The 25,286-nt window shown below is 41.3% G+C and overlaps 1 protein-coding gene across 2 annotated transcripts in view; it reads left to right on the top strand.

Moving 5' to 3' along the window:
- Positions 1-25,286, top strand: part of NTMT2 (N-terminal Xaa-Pro-Lys N-methyltransferase 2) — a 65,957-nt gene that overhangs the window by 13,478 nt on the left and 27,193 nt on the right. The window contains exon 1 of one of the 2 annotated variants that reach the window (XM_072128714.1): positions 7,122-7,422. The exons of the other annotated variant lie outside the window; for it this stretch is intronic. Coding sequence (XP_071984815.1) covers positions 7,221-7,422 — 202 coding nt within the window. The 5' untranslated portion in view covers positions 7,122-7,220. Of the gene's footprint in view, positions 1-7,121; positions 7,423-25,286 lie in introns of those variants that run through there. 2 annotated transcript variants of the gene reach the window in all.

Genomic DNA, 25,286 nt, shown 5'->3' with positions numbered 1-25,286 from the left:
TTAGAATGGTCAAATTGTGCCAGTTATACGTTCATTTAGCCATAAAATTTACACATTTCCAAAAGATAAAAAGAGAAAACCCACCATACAATTTGTTATGAAATTTCTCCCAAGTGCAGAGACCCCCCACATGTGGCCGTTACTTGTTTTATGGGCGCACAGCGAGGCGCAGAAGGGAAGGAGCTCCCTGCAGCTGTGAGGATTTTAGTTTCCTCATTGGCCCCTTTTGAAGGCTATAAAATTTTCGCTTTTTTCGTTATTGGGACCATGTGATGGCATTTTTTTTTGCGGGATGAGATGCTTTTTCCAGTTTTACCATTTTGGGGTTGTTATCCCCTATTGTTGAAAACTTAGGAACTTTTTTTTGAGGTCACGAGTAGAAAAGCATCAATTCTGTACTGGATTTTTAACTTTTTTTTTTCCTGTTCACCGTATAGCCCAATAATCATGTTATCTTTATTCTATGGGTCGATACGATTATGGGGATACCAGACATGAATATTTTTTCTTATGTTTTACTAAATTTGCAAAATAAAACCCTAATGTGGGGGAAAATCTATCATTTGTGCATCGCCGTCTTCCAAGTGGCATAACATTGTTACGTTTTTGGCTGGTTAATGGCTTGTTTTTTGTGGGACATGTTCTACTTTGCAACAATATCATTCTGGAGTACATATGTTTTGTTGATCACTTTTTATTGCATTTTTAGTGGGATTCAATAGGTAAAAATCATAATTTTTGGTGGGTTTTTAAAGTTTTTTTTATGGCGTTCATCGTACGGGTTCAATAGTTATTTAGTTTTATTCTACGGATTGTTACGGACCCGGTGATACTATATATGTGTTGTTTGTGTTATGATTTAGACTTTTTTGAGCGATCTTTGTCTCTATATGTTTTGGGGCTTATGGGCATGTTTAGTGATTGCTTGTTCATGGTAATATTTTGCAATACTTCTGTATTGCAGGGTCTTAGCAGTGTCAGCCTATGCACATGCATAGGCTGACACTGTGCCTTTAAGATGACGTCACAGACGCCATCTTAAAGGCACTGCCTTCAGGCATCTCTGGGATCCCAATCGAACCCCAGAGATGCCATAGCAGCGATCGGTGCCACAGAAAACTGTGCGGGGACGCCGATCGTGGGGGAAGCATTGACCGCGGCATTTAACGGGTTAAACACCCGCGGTCGGAGTGGGCTGTAGATTACCGCTGACATCCCACGACCCCCGATGCTGGTTCGGCTCCTGTGCAGAGCTGAATCGGCATAGTCTCTGCGCAGTAGCTGTAATTTGTAGACCCCCCAATTTCTCTGAGGAAATAGAGGGTCACCTATATAAACAGATGGAGCGGGCTGCACAGGAGGGGACCGTAGTGATAATGGGAGATTTTAACATTCCAAATATAAATTGGGGTCAGGGCTCTTCTTCATCTGTAAAGGGGAGACATTTTATCAACTTTCTGCAGGATAATGTTATGGTGCAGCTTGTAGAAGATCCCACAAGAGGTGATGCACTGTTAGACCTTGTGATTTCTAACAATGCAGAGATTGTCCAAAATGTCAGTGTCCGGGAACCCCTTGGGAACAGCGATCATAACAAAACTATTTTCCTCTTAAACTGTAAAAAGCAGAAACAGGTGGGGAAAAAAAAAAAACGAAAACTTTGAATTTTAAGAGGGCTAATTTCCAGAAATTCAGGGCTGCACTACAGGATATAGACTGGGATCAAATACTGTCAAATGATGGTACTAATGTTAAATGAGAGAAATTCACATCTATCCTGGGTAATTATACTTCTAAATTTATTCCATTAGGTAACAAGTATAGAAGGCGGAGATACTTAATAGGTTTTTAGCTCCGTTTATATAATAGAAGAAAGAACTTCTGACATGGGTTATGTAACTATGTGAATGGTCCATACAAAAAATATGGTGGTAAGTTGTTTCAAATTAAATCAAATCAAAAGACTAGGGGGCACTGTCTCCGTCTGGAGAAATCAAGGTTTAAGGCGACAGGGCTTTTTTACTATGAGAATTGTCAATCTGTGGAATAGCCTGCCTCAGGCGCTGGTCACAGCAGGGACAGCAGAGAGCTTCAAGGAGGGTCTAGATGCCTTTTTACACCTAAATAACATTGATGGTTATGTTGTATAGAATTGTTTCCCCTAAATCCTTTCCTCATGCAATCCCTTCCCTTCCTTGGCTGAACTTAATGGACAGGTGTCTTTTTTCAACCGTAAAAATGACTCACTGGAAGTAGCACGAAATGGCCGTTGCCTTTTTGTGAGCATCACCCCCCCACTCCCTCCCTAGCTTGTCCTACATATGTGAGTACCATTTTTTTACTACAGGATATCGGTGAGTGCCGTCCTTTCCAATATACTTATGCTCTATGACACGGAACTTCTTGGCTGGGACACGGAACAGGAATGCAGGCACAGGCTGGAGTACAGGCACGATGACACACACGATGACAGGAACGCAGGAACAGACCACAGGAGGCAGGACCACAGGGACAGACCACATGAGCAGGACACAGGAACGGACCACAGTAGCTGGATACAGGAACGGACCACAGGAGCTTGACACAGGAACGGACCACAGGAGCTTGACACAGGAACGGACCACAGGAGCTGGACACAGGAACGAGACACCAGAATGGCAGGACCTCAGGATGGCAAGACCTCAGGATGGCAGGACGTCAGGAGCCACAGGACCACAGGAACACCCCAGGGATGTTACAGGAATGCCACAGGGATACAGGAACATCACAGGGAACTCAACATGGAGGAACCTTGGGAAGCCAGGAACACGGAGGAACACTGGTAACACACAGGAGACACCAGGAGCATATGGAAACGCTGGGGACAAACAGGAGGTTTTCACTTCAGGGGGAATGGTTTGAAGATCCGTCGAGAAATGCTGGGAGCCACCGATTATAAGGTGGAGCCAGATTAGCCAGCGCCAATTGGGAGGGCGCTGGCCCTTTAAATCCTGATAAGCTGGCGTGCGGGCCCAAGTGAGTGGGGACACGCGTGGCCTAGTCAGGCAGCAGGATCGCGGCCTACACGGGACCGGAGTAGAGCCAGGAGAGGTAAGTCCGAGCAGGGGAGTAACCGCGACACAGGGAAGGGCATCGGTGTACCCGCGATTTGTACCGAGGATGGCGGTTACGGCCGTGATGGTTGATCAGGTTTGGACCAGTTAAAAGAACGTCGTTCAGGGACATGCCATGATGCTTGGCACTGGAGTCAAGTGCCAACCTGATCTGGTTCGGTTTTCGTGGGTGATATACTCCAAAAGCAGGAAGATACCAGCATTCTTCATGTTCTTGCAAAGGTGGAGCTGGCTCTGTGTGGTCCTTGTAAAATATCCTTTCCATAAAGGCCACAAAGTGACTTTTCATCTCAGGCTTGTTTCTTAATGTACGTTGCAAGGAGATGAATCTGGATAATGCTTGTTCCTGGTTATTAGGAAGCCTGGCTCTTTCAGCCCGAAACGGTAAGGGTGCAACCCAATGGTTAGATTAATCCTTGAAGCATTCACTGTCCATTATTTTGATAAACTCTTTATCTTCTATGGACAAAGCTACTCTGTTGTCATCTTGTGTTGTGCGAAACACTGATCCTCCTAAGTCATCATAAGGCGTAAGAATGATGTCTAGTGCCTTATGGAAATTAGAAAGATGCTCCTGTGAAGTATTGTTATGTGTTTAATGAAAATGCTTTTTATTTTCATATGCTGTGGATGAAGATTGATAACAGTGTTTGATAACCGTGTGATAAAACTCTGCTGTGCAGTGGAAAGATTGTGGGCTTTGGCTGATTTACGATACTGCCCACTCCAAGGAGAACAGAGTTTGTTTCTGGGATGCCCATGTGATAATTTACTAGCCAATGAACTATGGACATTACTTCTCATCTTTAAAGGGGTTGTCCGAGTTTTAAAAAATTTTTTATATGCGGCCGGGAGTGGGCTGCCTAAAATAATAAAGCTGTACTTACCTTCTGGTGCCCTCCAGTATCCAGCATTCAGCTTCCGACCGGCCGTGGCCTGGTACGCCTATCCGTCCCTATACACAGCATTGTGTATGGGGGCCGGAAGGTTGTCGGGTCCGGCCGGAAGCTGAATGCAGCGCCGCTCCGGCGGCCATGTTTATTTACATGGCGCCCGGACCGGAGCGACAGCAGCGCTGGATACCGGAGGGCACCGGAAGGTAAGTACAGCTTTATTATTTTAGGCAGCCCGCTCCCAGCCACATATATATATATTTTTAAACCTCGGTTCACATGTCGGGTCCCGGTACATGGAGAGGGCTCGCAGGCCGAGCCGGTAAGTCTCTGCTGAATATTGCAGCAGAGGCTTACCGGTAACACCCGCGATGGTTGCCGGCACCGATCGCGGTTTTTTTACTGCTGATTGCCACCGGCAAAGGTGCCGGCGGCATAAAAAAGACGACGGCGCGCGGGCGCCGCCATCTTTCCGTGGATCGTCGCTCCCCGTGACGTCATCGGGGAGCGGCGATCCGTCGCCATGGTAGCTTTGGGTCTCACGAAGACCCGAAGCTACTTCGGGTTAACCCATTCATTACAATGTGCTATCAGCACATTGTAATGTATGAGTAGTAAAATCCCCATATACTGCCATACTGTAGTATGGCAGTATATGATAGGATCGTACAGACACCCTAGGGTTAAAGTACCCTAGGGAGTCTGAAAAATAGTAAAAATAAAAAAAAGTTAAATTACAATAAAAAAACCTAAAAATTCTAATCACCCCCCTTTCCCTAGAACTGATATAAATAAACAGTAAAAATCATAAACATATTAGGTGTCGCCGCATCTGAAAATGCCCGATCTATCAAAATATGATAACGGTTTTTCACTGCGTTTAACCCTGTAACGAAAAATCGTGCCCAGAGTCTAAAATGGCACTTTTTTGCCATTTAAAAAAATTTTAAAAATTCTATAAAAAGTGAACAAAAGGTTGTATAGTCCTGAAAATGATAACATTGTAAACGTCATCAAAATCCACAAAAAACGGCACCACCCACAGCTCCATACACCAAAGTATGAAAAAGTTATTAGCGCCAGAAGATGGCAAAATCCCCCAAAAAAATTTTGTACAGGAGGTTTTAATTTTTGTAAATGTATGAAAACATTATAAAACCTATATAAATTTGGTATCCCCGTAATCCTACCGACCCAAAGAATAAAGTAAACATGTCATTTGGGGTGCACAGTAAAATCCAAGCCCACAAATGCGTTTTTTTACCAATTTCACTGCATTTGGAATTTGTTTCCCGCTTCCCAGCACACGGCATGGAATATTAAATACCACCATTTTGAAGTGTAATTTGTTACGCAGAAAATAAGCCATTACACAGCTCTGTACATGGAAAAATAAAAAAGTTACAGATTTTTGAAAGTGGGGAGTGAAAAATGAAAACGCAAAAACGAAAAAGGGCTGCGGCAGGAAGGGGTTAATGTTGTGCTTAATTTGGCTGCGTCACTGTCTCAGCGTGAGATGGCTACTACACAGTGTTCTTTGCCATAAGTCATCAAGATTATCACAGAACTCTTCCTTAATTACTTAAAACACTTAGAAATGACATGCCATGCGGTCAAAACACATTGCTACTGCACAGTGATGATGAATATGTCTGCAACAGTCACAAATGTAGGACAGCATGAGGAAGGAGGAAGTGATGCCACAGAAAGAGGAGGAGAAACTGGGCAACAGTGCATGATGGGATAGCTAGCTTAGCGATACAGCAAAGCAAACATTCAAACAATGAAAACTTTGACCAGTAGGTGGCAGCATGCATAACATGAGAATGAACAAATCATATCAGACTGAATGTACAATACAAGACCAATAACATTGGCAATATGACAGGCTATCAAAGCATAACTTGCATCAGTCAGATATTATTTGCATGTTTCCTGAGTATGCCAAGAATGTCTTTCATGAAAAAAAAACCTTAAATAACTTTTACGACAGAAGTGTGCTTTGAATGTACCCATGCATCATGACTCTGTGGAAGAAACTCACTTGGCCTGTAATTTGTGTAGTAATTGTATTTCCATTTTAAAGTTACATTTAAAAATCATAGCATTTTTGTTTAACACAATTCCAGAGACATTTAAAAATAGATCATTTATGAGTTCCAGTCGCACATCGTAACTTAATAACATGCTTGCCTGGCTGTTACAGTAACATAATCAAAACATCATTACTTAATGAACCACAAACCCAACATTTTTTAGTTTTACTGAAACCAGATGTTTGGAGAGGTTAAATGCTGTAATCTGGTTTCATATTGAATACAATGAGCCATGTATAAAATAATAATCCATTTACTGCTTTTGTTTTCACATTTCATGTACCCTCATTATTTTCAAGACCAAAATGGGAAAATGTGATTTAAAGCAGGTGTGGTCTAAACTGATTGTGCACATTAGAACTTCTGATATGCCACTGACAGCAGCCAGAGGGCACTGTGCATAAAAAAAAGTGTTGGCCATAGTAACCAAACATATTTCACCATATTAATAAAACCTTCTCCATAAAAACAGCTGTCTACCATTGGTTTAATGCATAGTAGTACATCACCAAGCTAATGTAGATATACCAAATCTTACATATGCAAGGAATGTAATACAGGTACTGTGTTATCTGTGACTTGTTACTTTTACTATAAAATAAATAAAAAGAAAGATCCAAAAAATTCTTATATTTCTGGGAATATCTATGCTAATGAAAAAGTTATTCTTGTTTCTTATACAGTTTGTATGAGGCATTAATTAATAAATGAAGTATTAAATGAACATCTGAAACTGTCTATCCAATTCCCATAAGCCCAGAGATCAATTTATGAATGATAACTTTTATCCCTAAAATAATTTTTGAATTAAGTTTTCATGTGTCTGCCGTTTAAATAGATGATGACATGCAGTCTGTGTCTTGTAAAATTCATAGCAGGACTTTTGCAAGGTATATTCTCCAGAAATAGAGTGGCCTTTTTGAGTCAAGTTGAATTTATTCAGAGATCATATCATTTTACACTTACAGTGCAGTTAGTTCTCGGTTGCGTCTTACTATCAGTTCACAACAGCACCTGCTGTGGGCTCACTAAATTCTCAGTGCTACTGCCAGCAGCGTCTTATACTTCAAAATTCTGGTATAAAGTGACACATTATATAGCGGAGCACAGTAGTCTAGATGTTTGTGGATCACCGTCCACACCTTCATTTATGTCAAGATACAAACATGGAGTACCTGGGAGCTCACCTTGCCTTTAAGTCACGCTGGCACAAGACAGATGAAGAACTTTGCAGACATAGTATGTCATTTGTTCTTCACAAGGCAATACGAAATGATTTCTTTGAGAGTTACCTCTATTTATTGGAGAAATATCCTCTTGGTAAGTAACATACAATGTCATTTTATTTAGAACCTCTAAATGAGAACATTTTCTATTGTCCTATATGAGATTATTTAAAGCTTTTTTTGGCTTGGGAACTGTACTCGTGTATTCTAGGTTATATAATGATCTAGGTTTTAAAACTACAATATGTCTGCATATGTTAGCTAGAAAGTCCAAAAGTGCATTATAAAATGAAAGATATACATGCCACATTGTATGTCATGTATGTTTATCAAACACGTCACTCAATGACAAATTAAAACAGTAGTATAGGATTAGGCAAAATTGTTGTATTTGTGTTATGTGTAGCATGTTACCTAGTTTCTTTAAATTGTTTTAGCTATAGATAAAGAGGCTAAGAACTAGAAAATATCATAGAAGAAATGTAACAAAGAAAAAAAACGATACATACTAGTTTTCTTCCCTTCACTGCTCTGATGTTTGTTTACATGAATGCCTTTATACACCACATCACTCCTGCAGCCAGTCACTATAGCTTCCATCTACTATAAACTGCACCACTGTGATTCAGACAATCATAGTATCAAAGTAGCTTAGGTTGGAAAAAGAATTAAGTGCATCAAGTCCAACCTTTAAGATTTAAACAAATGTTTTTTTCCCCATAGTCTGTGATATTTTTGCTTTTAACCCTCTGCTTTTAACCCGCCTTTTTTATTTTTGTGTTTGTTTTTTACTCTCCTCATTCCAAAAGCAATAACTTTTTTATTTTTAAGTTTACAGAGATGTGTTAGGGTTTGTTATCTGCGGGACAAATTGTACCTTTTTAGTGGCGCTATTTAATATTCCATGCAACATACTGGAAAGCTGTAAAAAAAATTCCAAGTGCAGTGAAATTGACAAAAAAAATCCCTTTTGTGGCATTTTCCTGTGGTATCTGTTTTATGGGTTTTATTCTGTGCTCCAAAAAGCATTTTCTCTTTATTCTTTGGGTCACTATACTAGATACCAAATTGATAAAGATTTTGTAGAAAATGAAAATCTTTTGTACATAAAAAATATTTGCCATTTTGCCAAATTCTGAGGCCAATAACTTTTTCACACTTTGGTGTACAGACCTATGGAAGGTGTTATATTTTTGCGGTATGTGGTGCCGTATTAATTTATATCAATTTGGGACGTATACAACTGTTTGATCATTTTTTATTCAAATATTCATGGATGGAAAAATGGGAAAAAGTGTCAATATGGTCATTTTTGGTTTGTTTAGTTTCTTTTCAATAAACTTTATTGAAATTTAGCAATGCCATGTTTGTGAACAATTTCTACAATTATGAACTTTCAGGGTAATTGCAGTTATGCATATACCACAATCAGTAACAAAAGTAGAAATAAATCGCAATTGTTAGTTAAGCAAACCATATACCTTTGCATTGTATAAGTCATAGGATTTATCTGATATGAGGCTAACCCATGCTATTAGTATAAAACAGGGAGATTAAGATTCTATGCCATTTGGAAACATATATTAAACTACATCTACCAGGCTAGACGGGGAGAAAAAGGTGGGACATAAGTTACCATGAATTGGGAAGCCCGGGGTTGGGGGAAGGGACTGGTAGAACACAAAGGCCAAAACATATAGGGAAAGAGGGGGGTAAGGTTGAGAATAAAATTGTCCACTGTATAATTCCTTCCCAGTTAAACAGGGGTCTGGAGGGACCATTGAGTCATTATCCAAGTAACCAACTCTTTGGAGCAAGGGAATCCGGGTGGGGGTGGGGGTTTGAAACCTTATATTACTTTATTAATTTTTATCTATGTTCTAGTGAAAGGGGGTGTAAATTATACTTTAACTTTTTTTTTTACATTCTTTTAATATTTTTACCATTATTTCACACACTCCAGGGTACTTTAACTCTGCAGGGTCTGATTGCTAATACTATAAACAGCTATACTACTGTATTGCAGTATATAGCAATTTTACTGCTGATCTCTGCTGCCTGCCATCCGCTGGCTATGAGAAATCATTACACATGGCTAGCTTACAAGTCTCAATGAGATTATAGACTACCATGGCAGCCAAATGCTGCCCTCTAATGACTTCACGGGGGCAGAGTTCGGCCAAAGATGAGGGCACCCATGGGATGGTAAGTTAGGTGGTAAGTTAGGCAGTAACAGGCGGGTGTCAGCTGAATTATACAGCTGACATCCGCTGTGTATGGAGAGAGCTGGTGTGCGTAGGAGTTAAGAAAGGCATCGACCATAACAACCTCATGCTGCAGAGGGTTCCACAGTTTTACTACTCTTACAGTTAAGAATCCCCAGTTAAGAATCCCCTAAAGTCTATGGGGTCAGTAATACCACCTCTCCTCTAGGCGGTAAATCTCATCAACCATTCCTCTTGTAAACCTCATCAACCATTACTCCGCACGTTCCTCCAGCTTCCACAAATCCCTTTGTAGAATCCCTTTATAGAAGCAGCCTCAGAGTGGCAAACAGAGTAGTGTTCAAAATTGCCCTCGGTTGGCACTACTTCTTTTTCGACAGCAGAGGATAGAACACAGCCATACATTGATATGAACATACTTCGGTAGCACCGGTGCTCAGCACAATGTGGCAGAGAATGGCAGTTCAACAAACAAAGAAATAAAATAGGCAGTACTCACCATCCAGAAGTCTTCTTTATTAGTCACAAAATAGGTGCAGAGGGAATAAAACTTTACATGGCGATGGGCCATTTTGCGTTACATGCACTTCATCTAGCCATAATTGAGACGCCGGGAGCAGGACTCCTTATAGGAGGTTCAACCTTGTATGTCATCAGTTCCTGTGTGTCATTTGATGCTGATCATGAGAAGGCTGGACGTGCTCTGGACTGAAACCCATCTGACAATATGCAAAACAAGCCATCTCAATGTGCAGTGAGATTAAAAACATTTTAAAACAACTAATTATATAAGAGCATGACATTAAGCTACAATGTGAAAAGTTATTCATATAGCAGAGCTTATCAGACAAAAGAATATTATAAGAACACTGACATTTCATTGCAGTCTTTCGGTCCTAAATTACCCAGTGTTTCTGTGTGAAGAATCCACCTTGCTTCGCATCGTAACAATAATTTATCACCTCCTCCTGGTAGAGAACCTATTCTTTCTATACCTGCAAAACCAAGAACATCAGGATTCTGACTTTAAGCTCTTGCAAGCAGGGACCTCATTCATATGACTCTATATTAATATATTACCCAGAATCTGTATACATAATGCCATCAAATTCTGTAGTGCTTTGCAAAGATTATTATAATTATTATTACCTGCATTCTTGCTTTATGTTTGCTATAAGTCTAGGTGATCCCTTTCCAGTTGTTATGGAATGCCATTCTTCTCTAATTCTAATGAAAAGTATCATTTTGCCGACATAATACCTTCCACAGGGGAAGAAAATTACGTAGACTACAAAGTCTGTTTTATAGCTAATAAATTATTTGACAGTTTTCTGAACATTTCTCATACATATATGTTGTGACTTTATATTGCATTTTCAAAAATTACATTGGCTAAATTCCCTTTCAGAATGTCACATTCTAACCAGATCAAATTTTTATCGGTAAACCGGCTTCTAACCAACATGTCTTTAACGGTACAATTCTTTCTCAAGACTACTATAGATCTAAGATGAGATTTATTTATTTTTTTTCGCAAAATGTGCCTGTTTCTTTGTATTGCTGAGTGTATATCTTTTTTGTTTGGGCAGAATTTGAACAAAAATACAAATCTGTCTTTTGTGTTTCCCTTTTTATTTAAGAGGGATTCACGTTTCACCGATTTGGCCTTTGTCAATGTCTTACCTAGATCCATCTCTGGATAACCTCTTTTCAAGAGGTGGTTTTTAAGAGTCTGGAAATTCTCATTGGTACAGTTTATCAGCCTAAGGCGCAGGAATTGACCATAACCAATGGGGACAGGATGAAAACTAGTAAAATGCAGTAAGGAATTTGTTGCAGTGGGTTTGGGGAACACTTTAGTTTTAATTTTCTGATTTTCTACATACATCTCCACGTCCAAAACGGAGACTCAGAACATGGAGGTGAATTTCACATTCATATCATTCTAATCATTAAGATATAATTAAATAATTCCACGCTATGAATATGTCATTGATGTATTTTAACTCCTTCCCGATGCATGCCATAATAATATGGCAGTGTGGGAAGTGACTTTATGGCTTGCGGTAGGTGCTGACTCACGTTCAGTACCAGCACCATACAGAACGGGTGTCAGTTGCATATCGCCTCTGCATATCGTATATTCCTCCGGTTGCCGGTGTCAACCCCTTACACTCCACGAGCACAAACTGACCACGGTGTGTAAAGGGCTTTTGACGTGAATGGGGGGGGGGGTGTGATCCTCCGCTGGCTCTCTTAACTCCTTTCTAGAATTCCCTCTTTTATGTGAAATCAAAAAACCCTGTTGAAATTAATTCGGCCCAAAACTGACTTTAAAATGTGGGTAGTAAGAGGCAGAGGGCTGCAAAAAGGGCATAATAATCTGGCAATTGCTTTGCCAAAAATCGGATATGGAAGGCACTTATAGTGTAACTCTAATGTCATAATAATTTATGTGATTCCCCTTTTAAAAACAGAACAATTGCCTTTTTCTTTCCAGTGCTTCTTCCCCCTCTGGATTTTCTGCCAACACTTCCATCATTTCCCTCATTTAGTGACTCATTGTGGTATTATGGAACTATTTTGTACAGAATAAGCATGGTATTTCTATATGTGGCGGAGTCCTGGACCGACCACACTCTGCGGACGGAGCTCATATATTCTTCACAAAGTTCTTGCTTTCCTGTTATGCAGCAGAGGTGACACTGTTATAATTACAGTGTTGGCTCTGCTGCATATCGGTGGAAATAGAAAAAGACAACAGACAGCAACTGCCTGTATTGAGGATCATTTAAAACGTATATATTTTTTTAGAGTACTATTAAAACTTAGCCTTGTGTATAGTGCAAAAGCCCTATAGATTATTTTTCCCTAATACAGGCTTAGACTCAGGGAGGACTCCAAATGTGTACAACTGGCTAATATTACATATAATAGATATATAGACCGCGTTAACATAGATATCACACCACAGAATTCATGAACTTGCTGTATTCATGTATTCTGAAGCCAGCTATGCGTAGTTTATACAAGAAGGGTCCTACGCCCAAGTCCACTAAAGTGCAAAGCAAAGAACCATATATCACGGTTCTACGTCAAACAACTCCAGATGGTCACTTTGTAAATTAATTTTATTTTATAGTATAAACTACACCTAGCGCGATTCCCTGTTGCAGTTGTTGGGCAACAGTTCATCAGTGGTGTCTTAAACATAATAGGAGTCAAGCACAATGGTCAGAGCTCATTGTGGATCTTCACACATAATTTTATTTCTCTGACTCATATTTAACATCAATCTGCGTTAAAATAGTTAGCAGCTCCGTGTCCCAGTCTGTGATTTGTTTAGAAGTAATTTACATCGGCCAGCGCTCCATACATCCAACTCATAAGATTCATTACTTCATTAGCACTCCATGAGTCGATGTAACGTCGGCTATCTCGTACAATTCTTATCGACACTGTCTATACTGTCCCTACAGTGTCTTAGTTTGTTGCTAGCCATTATACTGACTATAATGGCTAGAATATGAATATATTTCCACACATTCATGCGGGCTAGCTATCTCTAAGTTCACACACTGAGCTCACTCATATCAACAAGACACCTGCTCTGGTATGGCTGCCTGATTATTGGTGGAAGTGGAACTCCTTCCATCATAAATCAATATGATGCACAGAGTTCTGTCCCCTGCAGTGTGGTCAGTTCGGGACTCAGTACTTTTCATGTTCCGTGATCACAGCAAGTTTATTTTATCCCTTAAAATGGAGAATCATTTTCAAAATTTGGACTAAAGGGTTTTTTTCCATGAAAGAAAGGTCTAAAATTTTAACTCCTTACTTTACAATTTTACAGTTTTATTGCTGTTTTGATGGTCAGTGTAAAATTCCACAGTGAGGGTGGGGACTCTCTAATACACTAAAACTGACAGTAACATCACTCTCATAGCTACATATATGTGGCAGGTCCGCTGGAATACATATATAACAAACCAAACCAACCAGGCCAGTGTCATATGACAAATTCAATTCGGCATTCAGAAGAATTTTATTGTTATGCATTAAAAACATCTAAAACACGGCACATCCCTGTGTGCCCCTCAAAGCCATTGTGACAATAACACAGTGGGGCACATTTACTTACCCGGGTCTTCCGGCGATTCATGAAGGTCCTGCGCTCGATGTCCGCCAGGTGACGCTGCTGCGCCGAAGTCCGCCGAGGTGCCCCGTAGTTCATCGTCTTCATCGTGGTGCATGTGAGTATGGCCCGTGCGACCAATTTTTTTTTTTTTAAATGCAGCGGTTTTTCCGAATCCGCCGGGTTACCGTTCGGCCACGCCCCCCGATTTCCGCTGCGTGTATGCCAGCGCCGATGCGCCACAAACCGATCGCATGCGCCAAAATCCCGGGGCAATTCAGAGAAAATCGCCGCAAATCGGAAATATTCGGGTAACACGTCGGGAAAACGTGAATCGGGCCCTTAGTAAATGACCCCCAGTGTGTTCTCCTCTTGAAAGCCAGACAATATGGCTATATAACAATGTGGACAAAGTGCAGATAAAGTGCCAAAAATGAGTCCAACTGCAAGTCAGCAATATCAAACTGGACAATATCATGAAATCAGTCTAGGCCAAATAAGGTAAAGATATTTTTAAACAAATGTCACCAAAGTCCATGTATAATGAGGAGAAAGACTTCCCCACGCATATCGCCGCGCTCCTTTGGCTTCCTCAGGAGTGTTCTGATACCAATGTGGGTAATCCTTATATTTGTTGAGCATGGGCCCCGGCGTCTGACGTCACTTCCGGGTAGGATGTCATGTGCACCTCCTCCACCTCCATGTAAGGACACCGAGTGCGCCACAGGCCATGCCCCCCCGACACCCGCGTCAAAGCACACGCCCCTCCCTGGAGGCCCGCACGAAATCCCAGGCAATCCAGGCATTTGCTGCATCACGAAGTGGTAATGGTACTTCACGTATGATTTGAGACATTCCATCAGAGGTATCATTTCATTGTAATTTCTGCAGATTGTACAGTAGTTTTAGTTGTATACATCAGACAGGTTCATGAGAGGTACAGAGGAGATGATGCTGGAGGAGACAATTGTAATTGGGCTACAGAATCAGGTTAAATCAGACATATATAGTATATTGATAGGCGATGTTAAAAACAATGTGATTAAACCTTATTATTATAATAGGCATGCAGTGCTGTAGTGCACGTGTCAGAAAATAAATTGAATGAAGAAATGGGACTACTATTGGCCCCTATGTAGTGGTGTGTGAGAATGGAAGCCTTAAATAACACATCCAAAGAAGCCCATCCTGAGATATGTGATAAGAAGTTGAACAGTACACAAAGGTGAAAATATGATAAAAAAAGGAGCACCCTCCCATACACATTGATAACCCACTCCCACCCCACTCCACTCCTAAAGAACACACTAACACATACCTCCCCAAACACACACACTCCCCCATATATTATATATATGCTTACCTTTGTTTGTAGAATCCTGTGAACAAAAGTTCTTCATTTAGTCCACAAGGAGCCATGGACTGCATGGTGTCGATCCATCTAGATTAAAGTTGTAATAGTTTAGACGTCAAACTGCCCCCCCCCCCCTTAAAGTTGGGGAAGATCCTGTCTAGCCCCACGATTTGTAAATCTTTGATCTTATCGTTATGATATTGAAGAAAGTGATTGGCCACTGCCGTCAAGTTTTTGTCATTTTGGAAGTTTCTTTTTGCTGTATTGATGGTAGAAAAATGTTGCTGTATTCTCCTTCTCAGCTCCTGTGTTGTTTGCCCCACATAAATCTTGGGACAAGAACATACTATGGCGTACACCAGATTTTTGGTTTTACAATTGGTATAATGGTTTAAGCGGTATGTCTTACCGTACAGTGGATACTTGAAAGTGTCTTGTCCCATCATGTATTGGCATATGTTACAGTCACCGCATGCATTGGTCCCCTTCAGCCGGTGTCCTCCTGTGGTGCCTCCACTTGGTCTACTGAAAAGACTATGACTCAGTTGGTCCTTGAGGTTCCTAGCTCTTCTTGCCTTAAGGGCTGGTTTATCAGTAATATGTTTTGTCAATCTAGTTTCACTCAATAATATGTGCCAATTCTTCCTCAAGATACAGTGTATGTCATTCCATCGGTTGTTGTATGTAGCTATTAACCTGACTTTATTGTCAGGTAGTCTTTTCTTGGGTTTCAAAATCTCCCATCTGATGCTGTTCTTCGCTCTCATATAGGCTCGGGAGATAACCTTTTTAGGGTACCCTCTAGCTCGCAATCGTGTTGTAAGATCCAGTGCGTGTATTTTAAAGTCATGGTTATCACTGCAATTTTGTCTCAGCCTGAGGAATTGACTGACAGGAATACCATCCTTGAGATGCTGTGGGTTAAAACTGGTATAGTGCAGTAAGTTGTTAGTCGCTGTCTTTTTACGGAATGAGGAAGTCTCAATTTTGATATTAAGTATCATAAGTTTCAAATCCAAGAATTCCACCTGTTCTGTAGACATCTGTGGAGTGAATTTTATGTTAAGACTATTGCAATTTAACTCTTCTACAAATTCTCTACATTGTTCTTTTGTGCCACTCCACAGTACAATCACATCATCAATATAGCTATACCATTTGATGACATGGTCCCGGAACTTCTGCAATGGGTGTAGGTGCGTCTCCTCCCACCAACCTAAAAATAGGTTGGCGTATGAGGGTGCGCACCTAGCACCCATTGCATTCCCTGGCGGTAAAATTTCCTATCAAAACAGAATAATTGTGGTTGAGTACGAAGCTCAATAGATCTGAAATGAATGAATCGTGCTGTCTATCACTATCAGTCCTTTTGTTGCGATGATATGCCACCGCTCCTATGCCTGCTTCATGCCCTATGCTAGTATACAAGGATTCTATGTCCATGGTATGTAAAATCATACCTTGTACCGTTTGAGTCCCTTTCAATACTTCCATAAGGTGCATAGAGTCCAGCTGGACCACCATAGGTTGAAGAAAGAAGTCCAAATAGGAGCATGCTTGCTCACTCAAGCTTCCAATTCCCGCAACGATGGGCCTTCCTGGGCGGGGGGGGGACCATCGACTTGTGAATTTTGGGGACTAGATAAAACGTTGCTGTCACTGGTTTGTCCGTTTTGAGGTAACATACCTCCTGTTTAGTGATTATACCATAATTGAAGGCAGCATCTACCAATCGATCAAATTTTTTCTTGAATGTCATCGTGGGATCTCCTTTGTCTGCAAGGCCAGTTGCTAAAAGCGTTTCTAAAAGGCTTGCAGGTCTGCATACTCAATTCACATAACTGAGTTTCCATAGTTTTCAGTTTTGTAAACAGGCTGGTTCTTCAGCAGGGCATCCTCCTCCACTCCGGCAGGGCCGCATCTGCCATGAGGCCAGAATTATTTTATACTGGGGGGAATGATGGAATTCTATATATATTAATTGGGGCTATAATTACTTTATACTAGGGAGAGGGGTGCTGTATTTATTATATGGGGCCAGAATTATTTTATACTGGGGGGGATTCAGTATATATTATATGGGGCCAGAATTATTTTATACTGGGGGGTGCTGTATATATTATATATTACTAAGCGGGGGGCTGTATATGGGATACATATATTACTAAGCTGAATGCTGTATATGGGATCAGTATATTACTAAGCTGGGGGGAATGTATATGGGATCGGTATATTACTAAGCTGGGGGGGGCTGTATATGGGATACAGTATATTACTAAGCAGGGGGGATGTATAGGGGATCGGTATATTACTAAGCTGGGGGGGGCTGTATATGGGATACAGTATATTACTAAGCTGGGGGGATGTATATGGGATACAGTATATTACTAAGCTGAATGCTGTATATGGGATCAGTATATTACTAAGCTGGGGGGAATGTATATGGGATCGGTATATTACTAAGCTGGGGGGGGCTGTATATGGGATACAGTATATTACTAAGCAGGGGGGATGTATATGGGATCGGTATATTACTAAGCTGGGGGGGGCTGTATATGGGATACAGTATATTACTAAGCTGGGGGGATGTATATGGGATACAGTATATTACTAAGCTGGGGGGATGTATATGGGATACAGTATATTACTAAGCGGGGGGCTGTATATGGGATACAGTATATTACTAAGCTGGGAGGATGTATATGGGATCAGTATATTACTAAGCTGGGGGGAATGTATATGGGATCGGTATATTACTAAGCTGGGGGGGCTGTATATGGGATACAGTATATTACTAAGCTGGGGGCTGTATATGGGATACAGTATATTACTAAGCTGGGGGACTGTATATGGGATACAGTATATTACTAAGCTGGGGGGCTGTATATGGGATACAGTATATTACTAAGCTGGGGGGCTGTATATGGGATACAGTATATTACTAAGCTGGGAGGGGACTGTATATGTGGGGCAAGATTTTATTTAAGCTGTAGGCGATCTGTATATGGGAGCTGTATATAATTTAATTGGGGGGGTGAATAATGAGGCCTTTAAATATATGAGAGCAGGGCTATATAAAAATAAATTTATATATATATATATATATATATATAATAAATTTATTATATATATATATATATATATATATATATATATATATATATATATATATATATATATATTAGGGGGTGCTATATATTTGATCAGGGTTGCACTGTATGTAAATCATGTAACATAATTACAGGGTGGGATATATTAGTTATAGGATTACTTTGCATGTAAACCAAATGTTGGGGGGGGGGGTCTGTATTAATAAATTGGGGGTGTTGTATATTGATTGGTGCTGTACATGCTATAATTCCAGTAGACTATATATATATATATATATTTATAGATATATATGTATGAAGGGATGTTTTGTATGTGGGGAGAGTGTGGTCAGTTGTGTTGTGAGGAGTATATATTATTTAGGAGCACAGTGTTGTTATCCAGGAGCTTTATACTGTAAGTGACTGGGGTATTTTTAGGGACGCCGGGTGGAGATGCTGCACGGAGCTGAAGATATCTGGCAGTGAATTCGGCAGTGATACGTTATGGATTGGAGAACCCGGAATAAAGTCCTACTGATTGAAGAGATTGTCATCTATAAGGTACTAGATGCCACTAATGCCTCTCAGATCCTGTAGTCAGTCACACAGTGTCAGGGAGCTGTCTGTAGGGTTGTTAATTGTTAGTAAAGTTTAAGGATTTACTTAACAGGGAGCGGGGGGGGGGCAGCATTTTAATATTCGCCTCAGGCAGCAAATATGCTAGAATCGGCCCTGCACTCCGGGCACTTCTCCTGTTGTGTTTCTTACCGTCCGTATGGCCATATAGGACATAGTGGACTTCATGAGGGGGACCACACAACATGCATTAAGTGACAAGAGCAAAATTACAATCCCCAATATCACCCCCACTTAAACCCTTCTGATTTCCCAACCACAAAGTGAAGGACAAAGTGGAGTTTCTCTTGAGTTCCCTGGACAGTCCTTCAATCATTTTAACGGCATGGTTAATGGATCCATAGGGGGCAGTATCATTCAGGATGTACATGCAACAAGACACTCCCACCATCTTTCAGACTCCTCCCGTCTCAGCAAGGATCATATCCAAATCCATGCTGTTCTCGAAATCTCAGATATAATTCACAAATCTCTGTTGATTACAATAAAAACCGTTAACCCAATCAACATTTTATTCATAGCTATCTGAGGAATAATGGACTCTAGACCTGCCCATATATGATTGTGGGCTCATCTGGGACCCCCCTATATAAACATTGTTATCTAGGTCCTTCTCTCTTTGACTTCTAGAATACTTTGGGATTCTCTACCTTTTCTTTATGTGTGTTATTAAATTATACTTGGGGATGACTTGAAGGAATGCACAAATTGTATCACAGCACACTCAGGCTTGACCTGACTTTTATATCCCCACAAATCCAGTATACATCAGACACTGCTAATACAGGGTTACCTGTGCTGTCAATGTTAAAGAAGGTCATTGTCTTGTTGCATCAAATGTAGGTAAAGTCTCCTACCCTAGGGACATCCTGGTCAGCCCTGTAGATACAGTGATAGTCATGGTTGGGGTAATAGTCACAGTCTCCTCGAGCTCGGAAACATGAGACAAAATATTTTAATATTCGTCGCATATTCTAGGCTGCCAGCTTTCTTTGCTCTGGGTTAGGGACCAATGGTAATAGCTTCAGTACAAATCTTTGAGACTCATTACTGTGGGCAAACCTTAATAGCATAACTGTATCACTGACATATTGACAATCACAACATAAAAATAATCTTCATAGGGGCGTAAAAAGGTGATATAATACTGCAATGCTATAGGTCAGCTTGAATATCTCTCCATAAATTCACTTTCCCAAAACATGCAGATGAACTTTACATATGATTTCTCACACAGAGCACTGTGTCCAGGGAGACAGAATGTTTTTACTAATAGTCCTGAAAAGAAGACTCCAATGGCTCCTCGGTGATGCCAAAACATAAGATAAACAGGTGCTGTAGCAAAAATATAGGACAAGAGTCAAGGACAGAACTGTCTCTCAGCAGATGCAAACAAAATTATGACTCTTGAGATGAATAGATATTTTACAATATAGTTTCTGAGTGGACAACATAGCTCCTTCCCCCCCGCTAAGACAAAAATGGCATCCGTTTAGACCAAAATGGCGTCTGTTTAGAGGAATATATCTCTCACACAAGCACACGTCTATCCTCTCTAATGGACAAGAATATAACTACTATAATACTGTCCCCTATGTACAAGAATGTAATTACTATAATACTGACCCCTATGTATAAGAATATAACTACTATTATACTGCTCCTATGTACAGAATATAACTACTATAATACTGTCCCCTATGTACAAGAATATAACTACTATAATACTGCCCCCTATGTACAAGAATATAAATGCTATAATACTGTCTCCTATGTACAAGGATATAACTACTATAAAACTGCTCTTCTCAGCACAGCAACCACTGTATACTGCTTCCCCCGCAATCACTATATACAGCCACCCCAGCAATGACTGTATACAGCTCCCCCAGCAATGACTGTATACAGCTCCCCCAGCAATGACTGTATACAGCTCCCCCAGCAATCACTATATACAGCCACCCCAGCAATGACTGTATACAACTCCCCCAGCAATGACTGTATAGAGCTCCCCCAGCAACCACTATATACTGCTTCCCCCGCAATCACTATATACAGCCACCCCAGCAATGACTGTATACAGCTCCCCCAGCAATCACTGTATACAGCTCCCCCAGCAACCACTGTATACTGCTTCCCCCGCAATCACTATATACAACTCCCCCAGCAACCACTATATACAACTCCCCCAGCAACCACTATATACAGCTCCCCCAGCAACCACTATATACAGCTCCCCCAGCAATCACTGTATACAGCTCCCCCAGCAATCACTGTATACAGCTCCCCCAGCAATCACTGTATACAGCTCCCCCAGCAATCACTGTATACAACTCCCCCAGCAATCACTGTATACAACTCCCCCAGCAATCACTGTATACAGCTTCCTCAGCAATCACTGTAGACAGCTTCCCCAGCAATCACTGTATACAGCTCCCCCAGCAATCACTGTATACAGCTCCCCCAGCAATCACTGTATACAGCTCCCCCAGCAATCACTGTATACAGCTCCCCCAGCAATCACTATATACAGCTCCCTGTAATCACTATATACAGTCCCCTATAATAACTATATACACCCCCTATAATAACTATATAGAGTCCCCTATAATAACTATATACACCTCATATAACTATATACACCTCATATAACTATATACAGTTCCCCTATTACTATATATACCCCCCTATAATAACTATATAAACCCCTATAATAACTATATACACCCCCCATAATAAATATATACAATCCCCCTCTAATAACGATATACACCCCCCTATAACAACAATATACAGATTCCTATTATCGCTATACCCCCCTTCCCCCACATAATAACTATATACATTCCTAGATAAAATACTAAAATTGTACTCACCCTCCATTGTTCCCACAATGTGCGCTGTCTTCATCCTCCCTCGCGGTGTCAGGGTGGAGATTGGATGTAAACAAGGATGGAGGCGCCCTGCTACAGCCCGCACCATGACCCAGCGGCTGGGCGCCGCCATCTTTATTTACATTGGATCGTCTATGGCAGAGAAGGGAATTTATTGTTCCCTCGCTCTGCCATGGACTAAAGGCAGAAACATCGGCGGGATTTGGCCCGGGGAGCCCGGCATCAAATACATTGTTGGCGAATTGCCCCAATTTGGTGGGAGCCCCTTTTAAAGGCAAAGTGGTGGGGGCCCCCTATGATCTGGCTGTGGCTCTTCTGTACAGGAGTATAACTACTATAATACTGCCCCCTTTTACAAGAATATAACTACTATAATACTGCTCTTTTTACAGGAGTATAACTACTAACCTTCTAACTGTCAGCAGCACTGTGCCCCTGGCTGCTGTATAGAGGAAAAGCCAGGGTCATGTACAGCCACTCATTGAGAAGGATCTTGTCATTCAAAGTCCCAAAGCACAATCCTGTGTGCTTACTGCACACATTTATTAATACATTTTTGCCACGAATTTTGCCCTTCAAATAAAATGCATATATTTTATTTAATCCATGCAATATATATATATTTTTTAAGCTGGCTTCATGTTGCATGGGTCAAACCAAGTAAAGCACATCTAAAAAGGCTTTTTATGAAAATGAGCCTGAGGGGTTCTGGGGTCCATAGGTGTTAATGCATCCTGGAGCCCCTCAGGCTTATATGCAAAGATTTTAAAGCCTTTTTTCTTAAAAACACGGGCATTGGAAGTTTTAAAGAAGAGAAGGTTCTGCTAGAGCAGGATCCTTGATCCTGGTGGTAGATGTCCTTTAAAGTGGTGAACCCCTAATTTTTTCATCTGAATTAGATAATAGGGCAGATTTATCAAGCTGTCTGAAAGTCAGAATATTTCGAGTTGCCCATGGCAACCAATCACAGCTCAGTTTTCATATTACTTAATAGATGTGGACCAATATACTTTGGATGGATGCACCATGAAATATTAACCTCTGTGAAAACTGAAAAATAACTGCCATGTAAAAATTGTTCAGGGTTGAGATAAGCGCAAGGCATTTTGTTAAGCATATGGCATGCATAACAAGAACTTAAAAGATTACGTTTTAAAATCCAGGAGATGACGTTTAAACAGGTGCTGACTAGAATAGCCTGCTGGAGGTCCTTACAAGATTTGACCTTTGCAACTGCAAAATATTGTCAATCAAAACTTATTGGTTGCATTGATGCGATTTAAATTGACATTTTAGAGTTTAAAGAACATCTACCATCAGTATTACTGATGGTAGACATGTTCTACCAGGAGGGTCCTAAGGAACATTCCTCAGGACCTCTTTTATTATAACTATATATGTGGCAATATATTGTTATAAAAAACTATGCTAATAAGGATACATTCACATGACTCTAGAAGGACGCAATGGACGCCTGGAGCGATATGGTACTGCACACATGCGGCTCCGTACACAGGGAAGGATAGGGCATGTCCTATCTTTCCAAGTGTCAAGGCGCCATGGGCAATAAATCACTATAGAGAGTGGAAGGGTCACCTCTCCATGGCGTATGGCTACAGCCTGGCGGGAATACATTTGTGTGAATCCAGCCTTTGTCTGGGGCACTCTAGCTTCGTCACCGGGGCACCTCAGAGCACCTTGTCTTTTAATAATACACTTCCACCATTCTGTTAAAAGTCACAGAGTGAATCATTCTTGGGGAGTGAATAATTTAAAAGACTTGGCACTCTGAGGTGCTCTGGTGATGTAGCCGAAACTCCCTAGGCTTATTGCCACAATTGCAGCATATAGAGTTATAACAACGTTCCTCAGGAACCTCTTAGTAGGACATGTCTGCCATCAGTGAAGCAAGCATCGATTGCAGGTGTTGCTGGAAGGTGTTTGCTGCCCCATACACCTGCAGTATACTAAATCCTATCACTGACTTAGACCATCTAGAGCTTGTGCACAAAGGAGACTGCTCACCTGCACTGTCTGGTTCTGTTCTTAGGTGTCAATCAAATAATACTGTCACGGGTGCACACCTGTTTCCCTCTCCGTGCTCTCTCGGTCCCAGCTTCACTTACCTGTCCCCTGTCCTGTTCTGGCAGTCGCGCACACGCGACCCTATTTCCTAGGGCGCGCCCGTTGGCTCCTGAGGGTTTAAAAACCCATACCCAGAATCCCTTATAACCAAGTCTCTCCCTGCACAGCCCGTAGGATCTTTGTGCCTCGTTGCCATTGAGAAAGTTTGTTCCTGATGCCCTGTGCTGATATTACGATTTCAGGTTGTGACCCTGGTTCCGTTATTGACTGCCTGTGCTGCCTGTCCTGACCTCCTGCCTATCCCCAACCACAATCTTGCCTTACGACTTTGCATTTTGCCTTGGCCATGGACAAAATTGCTCCTGCGGAGCGACCTGGTGGTACCATGACGCAGCTGCCACAGCAATTTGCGGCGGGCTCTGGTGAAAACCGGGTGCCACCTTGACTCTGCTCCCAGGTGTTGGCTTCTGTCATCGTCTGTGGTGGTACAGTGGGTCCCCTACCCCCGGTGCCTGACACATTCTTCTGGTCGACTGTGGTAGTATGCCAGAGCCTCTGTTTTCCTCTGACTGCTGTGAATTTAGCCTCTGCTGCACTCATGACCTTTCCTGCAATTTACCCTTGTGCAGGCTTGGACTGGCCCACAGGTGAACAGATGGAAGGGGCTATGTGTGTGGGGTTACAATATAAGGGATAGATGAGAGGCCACAATATGAGGGGGAGATGACAGGGGCCACAATATGAGGAGGAGATGAGAGGGGCCACAATAATGCGAAATGAGCCGACATTCTCATTGCTACAATTTTGAGGACTGTGCAACATTTTTGATTACTTTTTAATTACATCTTTTGTGTCATGTAAAATGGTGTAAAAGTTGTGTTCGGGATGCGGCGATGCCTAATGTGTTTGTGATTTTTACTGTTTATTATGTTTTATATAATTTCTAGGGAAAGGGGGGTGATTTGAATTAATATTTTTTTAATTTTTTAAAATTTGCATTCACCATTTCTTAGACCATCTAGGGTACTTTAACCTTAGATGGTCTGATTGTTCCTGCAATATACTGCAATACTACTGTTTTGCAGTATATGGCGTTTTTGCATAGGATTTATTACAATGAGCCACTGTCTCATTGTAACAAATCTTCAGAAACCATGCAGCCTCGGGTCTGACGAAGACCCGAGGCCGTCAAGGCAACTTATCGCTACCCCCCAATTGCGTTTTGGAGGAGCGATGATTTCAAGAAAGATGATGGCACCACTGCGGGTGTTGGCCCATCTCTATATGAAGAGGGCTCAGCCCGTGATGCAGGTAGAGTTGAAATCAATGATGTGGCAGAGAGCGGTCTCTTCTTCTGTGTGTAGCAAGCGCAATATAATGACCTGCCAGTCTGTTGTACACAGCAGCAAAGAAAGAGTGTTTATTATTTTTAATAAAACAGCAAAGAGGAGATGGGGCTACACTAAGAGGGGACACACTATGACAGGGGTCACAAATGAGGGGCAGATGAGAGGGCCATACTATGAGGCTGGAGACTAGA

Source organism: Engystomops pustulosus, chromosome 10, assembly GCF_040894005.1.
Source record: "Engystomops pustulosus chromosome 10, aEngPut4.maternal, whole genome shotgun sequence".
NCBI lineage: Eukaryota > Metazoa > Chordata > Amphibia > Anura > Leptodactylidae > Engystomops > Engystomops pustulosus.
This window is presented reverse-complemented; position numbering and strand designations above follow the sequence as displayed.